Raw genomic sequence first — 12,038 nt, forward strand, 5'->3', positions numbered from 1 at the left:
GTCAGAGCTCCTACAGTCCCCAGTAAGCGGTCAGAGCTCCTACAGTCCCCAGTAAGCGGTCAGAGCTCCTACAGTCCCCAGTAAGCGGTCAGAGCTCCTACAGTCCCCAGTAAGCGGTCAGAGCTCCTACAGTCCCCACTAAGCGGTCAGAGCTCCTACAGTCCGCAGTAAGCGGTCAGAGCTCCTACAGTCCCCAGTAAGCGGTCAGAGCTCCTACAGTCCCCAGTAAGCGGTCAGAGCTCCTACAGTCCCCAGTAAGCGGTCAGAGCTCCTACAGTCCCCAGTAAGCGGTCAGAGCTCCTACAGTCCCCAGTAAGCGGTCAGAGCTCCTACAGTCCCCACTAAGCGGTCAGAGCTCCTACAGTCCCCAGTAAGCGGTCAGAGCTCCTACAGTCCCCAGTAAGCGGTCAGAGCTCCTACAGTCCCCAGTAAGCGGTCAGAGCTCCTACAGTCCCTAGTAACCGGTCAAGGCAGGGCTCCTCCATTCCACTCCACCCAGTGCTGTCATATCACTTTTTACAGCATACACATCCGCCAGTAAGCTGCTAAGGCACTTCAGGTTTCTGCACATGCTCCGTGACCGTACTAGGGCGTGGTTTAGAGGCTCTATTTGACAATATGACAGCACGTATTTCTCACTGCCGCTGCTTTGGCGCATGGCTCTTCTATCGCGCAGGGCGTCGTATTCGCAAGCTGTACAGGGCGGCTATGCAGGGCGCGCAGGCGCAGTCCATACCCGGACTCTGATTACTTCCTGGTTTGTAGCTCTCGGTGCTCGTACCATGACAGAGGGCTCCACGGAGCCTCCCCCCTGCCCCGGGGCCCGGCGCCGACGGCTTCTCCTGTCTTTGCCCAGTGTGTTCCCCGGACGGACTAGAGCAGTTCCCGAGCCTTCGGTCCCCTCTCCACCCCCGTCTCCACCTCCTCCACCGGCAGTACCGGCCTGTCCTCCCCACCCCCCGTCTTCCCCAGGAGGCCAGGACTCGCTCCTCGAGTGCCCGTTATGTCTGGTCCGTCAGCCCCCCGAGGAGCTGCCCGAGTTACTGAGCTGCCGACATCGCTCCTGCCTGCGCTGTTTGCGGCAGTACCTTCGCATCGAGATCACCGAGAGCCGGGTGAACCTGCGGTGCCCGGAGTGCGCGGAGCGGCTCAGCCCCCAGCATGTGCGGGCCATCCTGAGGGACCCCCAGCTCACCCGCAAGTACGAGGAGTTCCTGCTGCGCCGCTGCCTGGCTGCTGACCCGGACTGCAGGTGGTGTCCTGCCCCCGACTGCGGGTGAGCCTGCCTTGTGTCATGGTGGTCCTGCTGGGGTGTGTGTGTATTATGGTGGTCCTGCTGGGGTGTGTGTGTGTTATGGTGGTCCTGCTGGGGTTTGTGTGTGTATTATGGTGGTCCTGCTGGGGTGTGTGTGTGTATTATGGTGGTCCTGCTGGGGTGTGTGTGTGTGTATATTATGGTGGTCCTGCTGGGGTGTGTGTGTGTGTGTATTATGGTGGTCCTGCTGGGGTGTGTGTGTGTGTGTTATGGTGGTCCCGCTGGGGTTTGTGTGTGTGTTATGGTGGTCCCGCTGGGGTTTGTGTGTGTGTGTTATGGTGGTCCCGCTGGGGTTTGTTTGTGTGTTATGGTGGTCCCGCTGGGGTTTGTGTGTGTGTTATGGTGGTCCCGCTGGGGTTTGTGTGTGTGTTATGGTGGTCCCGCTGGGGTTTGTGTGTGTGTTATGGCGGTCCCGCTGGGGGGGGGGGGGGTGTTATGGCGGTCCCGCTGGGGGGGGGGGGTGTTATGGCGGTCCCGCTGGGGGGGGGGGGTGTTATGGCGGTCCCGCTGGGGTTTGTGTGTGTGTTATGGTGGTCCCACTGGGGTTTGTGTGTGTGTTATGGTGGTCCCGCTGGGGTGTGTGTGTGTGTGTTATGGTGGTCCCGCTGGGGGGTGTGTGTGTGTGTGTTATGGTGGTCCCGCTGGGGGGTGTGTGTGTGTGTGTGTTATGGTGGTCCCGCTGGGGTGTGTGTGTGTGTGTTATGGTGGTCCCGCTGGGGTGTGTGTGTGTGTGTGTTATAGTGGTCCCGCTGTTGGTGTGTATTGGGGTTTGTGCCCACCATCAGGAATTGCTGCAGGTTTGACGCTGTGTATTCATGCAGCACCATACCCGCTCTATCCAGATGCTACAGCATAGTGGATGGTATTTTTAGAAATCCTATGCCCACTATGCATGTGCACCTGCGGATCACCCGCGGACACTGACATGTGGCGCGTCTTTCAGGACCGCAGCATGTCCATTTCTCTTTCAGAGACGCTAGTGTCTGCGACAGAAATTACATCAATAGAATGTATTGGATGCGGTAAGTCTTCTTTCACACTTCCGTCGGTACGGGGCCGTCACGAAGCGTCGGCGCGACGTACCGACAGAAGTGTTTGCTGTCACACTTCCGTCTGTGTTGCCGAGCAGGAAAGATCGTGAGAGCGATATTTCCTGCTGGGCATGCGCAGTCTGAAACACTGGATGCGACGTACAGAAAAACGTTCCCTTAAACGTTTTTCTGTGATGACGGGCCGCCAAAACCCGACGCATCCAGTGCAAATTTTTTTTGCAGGATCCTGCATTTTCAAAAATCGACGGATTGCGAAGTACAGCAGAAGACGGAAGTGTGAAAGAGGCCTAAATGGTTCCGTGATCACATACAGATTTACCTGCGTTCAATAGAACTTTGGACACAACGAACACGCCAAAACCCTGCCAGTTCTGGAATGTGGCACATAGCTTTAGCACTGGTCCCGCTGGATCGAGATCTAAATTTCATCCACATGTTGCATTTCTCAACCTGTGGTGTTTTACTTTATTTTTTTAAGATGGTCAATTTTCACTTCAGATTAACACTATTGAGAGCCAAATGCCTGCGCCATTAAAAACACAAAAGTCTGATCAAAATGCATTGAAAAAATGCATGTAATTTTTGCTGCGGTTTTCTATTCTAGCCACAATCTGCTTTTTTTTTTTTTTTTTTCTCACACACAAATATTTTTTTCCCTAGCATAAGTAAGTAGAGTATTGGCAGAAAAATTATGCATACACTTAACGTGTGTTTTTTGGGTTTTTTTAATGCGTGCCAGTGTCATACCACTCTTCCTCCCTTGAATAATACAAAAACAAAACACAATAAACGCCTGTATTGTTAAGCTCTAAAAAAAGCTTGAAAAATGCATGTAAACATTCAACTTTTTTTTATTGCATTTTTTTGAAGACCCGCGTTAATTTCAATGTGTAAACAACGCAGAAAATATGCTGAAACAATTCACAGCAGCTTACATGTTTTTCTTGGCTTTTTCAAAATGTACGGTAATATGGGCATGAGACTTCACCCATTCTCTCACTTATTTTACTGCCAGTGCTGCTCTAAAATTCAGAGTTTTTACAAATATATGTGGAAAAAATGCGTTAAATATGCAACATGTGAGCAAACCCTTAACCCAGAGGCGTAGCTAAGGGTTCAGCTCAGGGGGGGCGAACCATCTGAGTGGGCCCCTAACCCTTGATTACAACTATGGTGGCACACTTTAATCATGGGTATAGGGGGAACCTCAGCAGATGATCCTGCTGTAATTGAAAATGTATAATGGCCCCCGCATTGGCCCCCACGTTGTATCTCCCTTGGATTCTGGTCTCTGACCCTTTCTGTGGGCTGCAAATTGCAGAAAATAAAAACAACCAGTAAATGTGTATAGAGTCCATCATATGGGAATAGGTCCCTGAATGAATCCAGGTAACCCTAAAAGGAATACTCTTGTCTGGACAAGACCCAAAAGAGGTGAATGGAAAGAAAGAGGAAAGCAGAAGAAAGGGGGAGGTAAAATATCACACAATGAAAGAAGAAAGTGCGCCCCCCCGTATGTCATCTCTTCTTTTTTTGCCCTTCTCCCCATTTGCGGGCCATGTTATTCAGACTGAGTATACATATGCAGCTAAAGGTGATTGTGATTATCTATACTCACCTACTGGCTGTTCCCATTTTTATTCTATTTGGCTTTTCATCATATATATTTATACTCAACTTTATGGGGATTTTTATTGTTTATATAAATAGCATTTTCATGTTTGTTACCTTGTATTTACTGATATGAGATGACACACACTGGACTGATAGGACCCTGAGGCCATGTTCACACTTTGCGGTGTGCTCTGCAGGTTTATCCCGCAGAGGAATTGATAAATCTGCAGGGCAAAACGGCTGCGGTTATCCCTGCAGATTTATTGCGGTTTGTTCCGCGGTTTCCGCTGCGGGATTACTCCTGTACTATTGATGCTGCATATGCAGCAATATTAGTAGCAGACACAGAGATGACACCTTTATAAATATATATTATCAAAATAAGAATGGAATATAATATCAAAAGATTATAATCACTAGGTCACCCCGTGTGTCAAATTCATAGTGTAAGACCACTACCTAGAAGAGAAAGACTGCACCGACACAGAGACTTGGACCAATAAGAAAGTGACAGGGAATAATTATCATAAAATTAATTTTTATTTGATAACAATAGTGACAAACATCAAAACTAAATATTAAAAATGTATATATTATCTAATGATATAGTACAATGCAATACTGTGCACAGATTAAGCCGCTTTATAATAAGGCAAGCCAATTTATATAGAGGTAAAGGGCAATCAATGGCATAATAAATCCAAAAAATCATGTGCAGGACAACAGTCAAATTTAATACCAACACAAAACAGTGTATATAATATGTAACAATATATATAAAAATTAATATAAACTGTGTTATGTGTAAAAACCAATATCCACCACTAGGTGGTGCAAGAGACCCAAACCAATAAAAATGTGGTAGAAAAAGTGCTATGTGCAATGACTGCTGACCGACACAAGGGGCATCTAGGTTAAAAGACCCAGAAAAAGTGCTCCGTGCTATATAAATAAGTATGCCAGATTACTTACAAATTGCCAGGGATGATTACAGGGCTGCCAGCGGCTCAATGTGCACCCCGACGCGCGTTTCGGACATCCAGTCCTTCGTCAGGGGGTCCCTGACGAAGGACTGGATGTCCGAAACGCGCGTCGGGGTGCACATTGAGCCGCTGGCAGCCCTGTAATCATCCCTGGCAATTTGTAAGTAATCTGGCATACTTATTTATATAGCACGGAGCACTTTTTCTGGGTCTTTTAACCTAGATGCCCCTTGTGTCGGTCAGCAGTCATTGCACATAGCACTTTTTCTACCACATTTTTATTGGATTGGGTCTCTTGCACCACCTAGTGGTGGATATTGGTTTTTACACATAACACAGTTTATATTAATTTTTATATATATTGTTACATATTATATACACTGTTTTGTGTTGGTATTAAATTTGACTGTTGTCCTGCACATGATTTTTTGGATTTATTATGCCATTGATTGCCCTTTACCTCTATATAAATTGGCTTGCCTTATTATAAAGCGGCTTAATCTGTGCACAGTATTGCATTGTACTATATCATTAGATAATATATACATTTTTAATATTTAGTTTTGATGTTTGTCACTATTGTTATCAAATAAAAATTAATTTTATGATAATTATTCCCTGTCACTTTCTTATTGGTCCAAGTCTCTGTGTCGGTGCAGTCTTTCTCTTATATGCAGCAATATGCAGCATCAATAGTAATGATAAAAATAATAAAAATTGGTTATACTCACCCCCTCTGATGTCCGGATCTCCTGGGCGCTGCACCCGGCGCTCCGGTTCCAAAGATGCTGTGCCGAGAAGGACCTTCGTGACGTCACGGTCATGTGACCCGGGCGTCATCACGGTCATGTGACCGCGACGTCACCACAGGCCCTGCTCGCACAGCAAACCGAAGACCGGACGGCCGCGGGCAGCGCTGAGAGGTGAGTATAGCATCATTTTTTATTTTAATTCTTTTTTTTGTTATACTATTTATGGGTCCCAGGGCCTGGAGGAGAGTCTCCTCTCCTCCACCCCGGGTACCACCCGCACATTAACCGCTTACTTCCCGCAACGTGGGCACAGCCCCATGCGGGAAGTAAGCGGTTCAATGCATTTCTATGGGTGCAGAATCGCTGCGATTCTGCACAAAGAAGTGACATGCTGCGGGTTGTAAACAGCTGCGTTTCTGCGCGGTTTTTCCCGCAGCATGTGCACTGTGGTTTGCGGTTTCCATAGGGTTTACATGTTAATGTAAACGCTATGGAAACTGCTGCGGACCCGCAGCATCAAAATCACCGCGGATCCGCGGTAAAAACCGCAAAGTGTGAACATGGCCTGACCCCAGCTACAGGACCACATTACAAGAGATAGAGAGAGAGATGCTGAGAGACTGAGAGACAGAGAGAGAGAAGACAGAGAGAAAGACAGAGAGCGAGACTGAGAGAGACAGAGAGCGATACCGAGACAAAGAGACAGAGAGACTGACAGAGAGACTGACAGAGAGGGACTGAGAGACTAATAGAGTCACACAGAGAGACAGACAGAGAGAGACTGACAGAGACAGACAGAGAGCGAGACAGAGACTAACAGACAGAGAGAGAGACTGACACAGAGACTGAGATCGAGACTGAGAGAGCAAGACAGAGAGAGAGCGAGACTGAGACAAACAGAGAGAGAGTGAGACAGAGACTGAGACAGAGAGAGACTGCCAGAGACTGAGAGAGACAGAGAGAGACTGACACAGAAACAGAGAGACTGAGACAGAAAGACACAGAGAGCGAGACTGAGAGAGACAGAGAGCGAGACCTTGACTGAGAGAGACAGAGAGACTGAGAGAGACAGACTGAAGAGAGAGACTGACAGAGAGACAGAGATTGAGAGACAGACTGACAGACTGAGAGCGAGACAGAGAGAGAGCGAGACAGAGAGAGAGCGAGACAGAGAGAGAGCGAGACAGAGAGAGAGCGAGACAGAGAGAGAGCGAGACAGAGAGAGAGCGAGACAGAGAGAGAGCGAGACAGACAGCGAGATTGAGAGAGCGAGACAGAGAGAGAGACTGACAGAGACACAGAGAGCGAGGGAGACAGAGAGACTGACAGAGACAGAGCAAAACGGATGCAGAAACCTCAGGGACATGTCAGGAGGGGAACAGTGTCCTGCCTCCTCCTCACTGCACAGTGCAGTCACCTCCAGCCCCCTGCAGCCTGAGCTCCTACTCCGTCCTATCTCCTGTCCTGCTCCTGTATGCAGGGCAGGGAGGGAAGAAGCAGCGTCCTGAAGTCTCTCTGCAGACAGACACCACACAGCCGGCAATGTGTGCGTCTGCAGTATGCTCTGCTGGAGGCAGCAGGTACAGTGCCGGCACCCAGCGTCCCCGGGTACATGCTCCTCTACAGAACAGACCGCAGCAGAGCAGGGAGATTCTGTCCCTGCTCTACTGCAGAGCTCAACTATATTGGCGTGCACAGCAGGCTAATATAGTTAAGGGTAGCGTAGCTCCAGGTGGGCCCCCTCTGAGCTCCGGGCCCGGGGCGACAGCACCCTCTGCCCCCCTGGTAGCTACGCTACTAACCCCTTAGTGGCCACCCATGTCTTTTTACTGACCTCACATATCAGACAATCGCATCTCCCGACTAGTGAAAATGCAGCCATTGTTGACTGTACACTATATCTGACACTTTGCTGTATCAGCTTTGATTGGTGTTGGAACCGACCATGGCTTTTTAACCCCTTTAGATGCTGCTTATCAACATTCACTATGGCATCTAAATGGTTGAGTGTGTTGGGTTCCCTCTTTAACCCTATCGGCACCCAGAGATCATGATTGTGGGGTCCTGATGTTTGCGATGGCAATTCACAGCCAAATAACGGCCTTGGAGTCTGACGGGTATAGCGACCTGTTCAGAAGTTAACGACATTTAGGTGGTCAAAATAACATTGTTCCTTCCTGTCATGTCACTTTGCATTAAATCCTGAAAAGCCCCCATCTGGTTAATAAAGTACCTGACAACCGTTTTGAATACGTTGAGGGGTACGGTTTTTAAAATGGTCTCACTTTTGGTGATTTTACGACATGTAGGTCCGCCAAAGTCACTTCAAAACTGAATAGGTCCCTAAAAAAGTACGTATTGTAAATTTCCTTGAAAAAATGAAAAATTGCTGCTACAGTTCTAAACCTATCATCGTAACAAAATAAAGGATATTTTAAAAATGGTGCTGACATAAATCAGGCATGAGGGGAATGTTATTGTTACTATTTTATGTGGTATGACTGTCTGGGTTAAAGGGATAATCGTTCAAAGTTTGAAAATAGCTATTTTTCAGAATTTATTGTTTGTCAAATTTCTGATGTTTATAAATGAACACAGACAAGATTGACATAAGATTACTATTAACATAAAGTACAACATGTCATGAAAAAACAGTCAAAATCAATGAGATCTGTTGAAGCGTTTTACAGTTATGACACTGGTCAGCTTTGAAAATTTGGCCTCGTCACTAAGGGGTTAAGGGTACGTGCCCACGATCTGGAGTTGCTCTTTACTTGTGCAGTGTCAAACCTGCAGCTTCCAGATGTTACAGTGTAGTGGATGGGATTTCAAAAAATCCCATGCCCACTATGCATCCACAGACGCCTGCAGATCAATTGCGGAGATGGACATGAGGGGCGTCTCTCCAGATCGCAGCATGTCTATTTATCTTGTGGAGATGGGAGTCTCTGCAAGACAAATTACATCAACCTGATACTGTCTGTAGGTTACTGTGCACAATCCTGCTGACAGGTTCCCTTTAAGTAGACCCCTCCGGTACTTCATCTCGCTGTAACTACACAAGAGCATCCTGTGTTGCTAAGCAGTGGACTGAACAGATTTAGAATGCCTCTTGGCAAATAGCAGCGCTTGGAGACCTTCACTGGGGAGCTTCCAGTGGGAGGATTTCTATTACAAGTGTAGAAGTGGTGATAACATACATATTGCCTTTGATATCTCGAACATTATTTATTATGACAGGCTAGAAATAAAGATCGCAATTGTGAAGGGGGTTATTCCAGAATTTATTATTTCTTCAAGCTCCCTGTTGTCTTATAACCCCTCTAATGTAATCTGGTCATGCCCTCAGATCCACACTGACTAATTTCTTATAACCTTCTGGATCCAGCCAGGGTGGCGTTTGGGTTGGCCGTGTGTTGGGGTTAGGGCTGTGCTAGGGTTGGAGATAGAATTGGGGGTTTCCACTGTTTAGGTACATAAGGGGGGTCTTCAAACGTGACATGCGCCGCCATTGATTCCAGCCAATTCTGAGTTCAAAAAGTCAAACGGTGCTCCCTCCATTCTGAGTCCTGCCATGTGCCCAAACAGTGGCTTTCCCCACAAACTGGGCATCAGTGTACTCAGGAAAAATTGCACAACAAATTTTGTGGTCCACTTTCTCCTGATACCCTTGTGAAAATAAATGTTTGGGTCTAAATTAAATTTTTGGTGAAAAGTAAAATGTTCATTTTTTCCTTCCTCATTGCTTTAATTCTCGTAAAGCACCTGAAGGGTTAATAAACTTGAACGCGGTTTCGCGCACCATGTGGGGTGCAGTTTTTGCAATGGTGTCACTTTTGCGTATTTTGTCATATTGACACCCCCCCCAACTCACTTCAAAAGTGAGGTGGTCCCTAAAAAAAAAAAAATTGTAAATTTTGGTGGAGAAAGTCGCTGGTCAACTTTTAACCCTTATAACGTCCTAACAAAAAGAAATTGTTTCCAAAATTGTGCTGATGTAAAGTAGACATGTGGGAAATGTTATTTATTAACTATTTTGTGTGACACGACTGATTTAAAGGGCCACTGTCACTCCCCTCCAGCCGTTATAAACTAAAAGAGCCACCTTGTGCAGCAGTAATGCTGCATTCTAACAAGGTGGCTCTTTTAGTTTTAGGTTCAAGTATACCCCAAAAAACGCGATTTGATACTTGGCCATAATTGGTGTCTCTAGCCACGTAGGCTGGTCCTCCCTCCCCAGCTCGAAACGCTCCTCTGCCGTCACTCACATCTTCTTGGTTTTTCTGCGCCGCCCCCTCAGCGCTGTTTACGTTTTCAAACCTGCGCCTGCGCTGTGTAGTACTGTTCTGCGCAGACGCAGTAAGCTCTGGCCGTCTGCCGTCCAAGCCAGGCTTTCACACTGCGCCTGCGTGGGCAGTGCGGCCACCCACCTTTGGAATCCCCGCCCCGCACTGTGTTATGCATTATGCACAGTGCGGGGCTGGTATTCCTGGGCATGCGCACAGCGTGTTGCATCCTGTCAGCCTGGTCCCCCGCCTTACTGCTTCTGGACACAATATACAGATCGTGCCTCCTCCTCTAGCAATCGCCGGGCAAGAAGCCACTTTGGAAACTTGCCTGCTAGGTGGTGTGTGTTGTGTCTAGGTGTGTTATTTATGGGTCTTCATCTGATAATAAATTGGGGGTGATCTTTACCCACCTAGCAGGCAAGTTTCCAAAGTTGCTTCTTGCCCGGCGATTGCTAGAGGAGGAGGAGGCACGATCTGTATATTGTATCCAGACGCAGCAAGGCGGGGGACCGGGCTGACAGGATGCAACACGCTGTGCGCATGCCCAGGAATACCAGCCCCGCACTGTGCATAATGCATAACACAGTGCGGGGCGGGGATTCCAAAGGTGGGGGCCGCACTGCCCACGCAGGCGCAGTGTGAAAGCCTGGCTTGGACGGCAGACGGCCAGAGCTTACTGCGTCTGCGCAGAACAGTACTACACAGCGCAGGCGCCGGTTTGAAAACGTAAACAGCGCTGAGCGGGCGGCGCAGAAAGACCAAGAAGATGTGAGTGACGGCAGAGGAGCGTTTCGAGCTGGGGAGGGAGGACCAGCCTACGTGACTAGAGACGCCAATTATGGCTAAGTATCAAATCGCGTTTTTTGGGGTATACTTGAACCTAAAACTAAAAGAGCCACCTTGTTAGAATGCAGCATTACTGCTGCACAAGGTGGCTCTTTTAGTTTATAACGGCTGGAGGGGGGTGACAGTGGCCCTTTAAGGGTACAAAAATTAAGTTTGAAAATTGCAAAAATGTTGCCACATTTCAGGTTTTTTTTTCATAAATAAACTCAAGTCTTATGGAAGAAATTTTACCACGATCAAGAAGTACAATATGTCACAAAGAAACAGTCTCCGGATCCGTGGGATACGTTTAAGCGTTCCAGAGCCATTGCCTCATAAAATGACAGTGGTCAGAATTGTAAAAATTGGCTTGGTCATTAAGGGGTTAAACAGTGTTTCCTGTTTCAGCACATCACAATTGATGCCTGTAAAGGGGCTGGTTGATTTCTCATTTCAATAGTTAAGCCAGACTCCTCATGTCTATGCATCACCTGTGACTCAAGGGGGCTGGCTTGGCTATTAAAGAGTCAGCCAGCCCCCTTCACACACCACTTATCATTTGCAGACCTGCAAAGCTCTATCATGACTACAAGCCAGAAGTAGAGCTGCTGCAATTAATTAAAAATGAAGGATGTAGAGAGAGGGAGTGCCATGCAGTGCTGTTTTCATGACCATTGTCATAAGTGGAGTTATACAGATCAAATTCTCAGGGTATTGGATCGCTGCCTGCATGTCATCTCTGTCAACAGCTAATTGAAGTAGGTTATCCGATGAAGAGCAGATATGGAGTATGTATACCGAGTAATTAGCAGGTTGGCTGTCAATGTTGCATAACCATCTGGGCCAGCAGTTGTGTCCCTTTATGTCTCCACTGGCGCACAGGTGTCAAACGCTGGGGCATCAATGCTTTCACATTCAGCTGTGTATGTACAGGACAAGGTAAAACAATATTTTAAGAAGTTTCTTTTATTTTAATTAGAATTTTAGTTTTACAGAATCCATGTATATATCTGTGAATGGACAGCATATTTGTATCTGTGGGTAAGACTGCAAAAGTTTTGGTAGCTGACAACTCACAAGAACGCAATATCTCCCTGAGTTGTCGCTATATCATATGCATGTGTGGTATGTATAGCATGCTTGAAGGATGTTCATTAAGATGACTGCAATATTGTTTCTCTAAGGCTATGTGCACACGTTGCAGAATT

The 12,038-nt window shown here is 47.3% G+C and overlaps 1 protein-coding gene across 1 annotated transcript in view; it reads left to right on the forward strand.

The window, feature by feature from the left end:
- Positions 1-628: 628 nt before the first annotated feature.
- The window catches only part of RNF19B (ring finger protein 19B), a 39,594-nt gene continuing 28,184 nt past the window's right edge, over positions 629-12,038 (forward strand). Inside the window, exon 1 of the mRNA XM_077295980.1 lies at positions 629-1,276. Coding sequence (XP_077152095.1) covers positions 657-1,276 — 620 coding nt within the window. The 5' untranslated portion in view covers positions 629-656. The remainder of the gene's footprint in view (positions 1,277-12,038) is intronic.

This window comes from Ranitomeya variabilis, chromosome 3 (assembly GCF_051348905.1).
Source record: "Ranitomeya variabilis isolate aRanVar5 chromosome 3, aRanVar5.hap1, whole genome shotgun sequence".
Taxonomy (NCBI): domain Eukaryota; kingdom Metazoa; phylum Chordata; class Amphibia; order Anura; family Dendrobatidae; genus Ranitomeya; species Ranitomeya variabilis.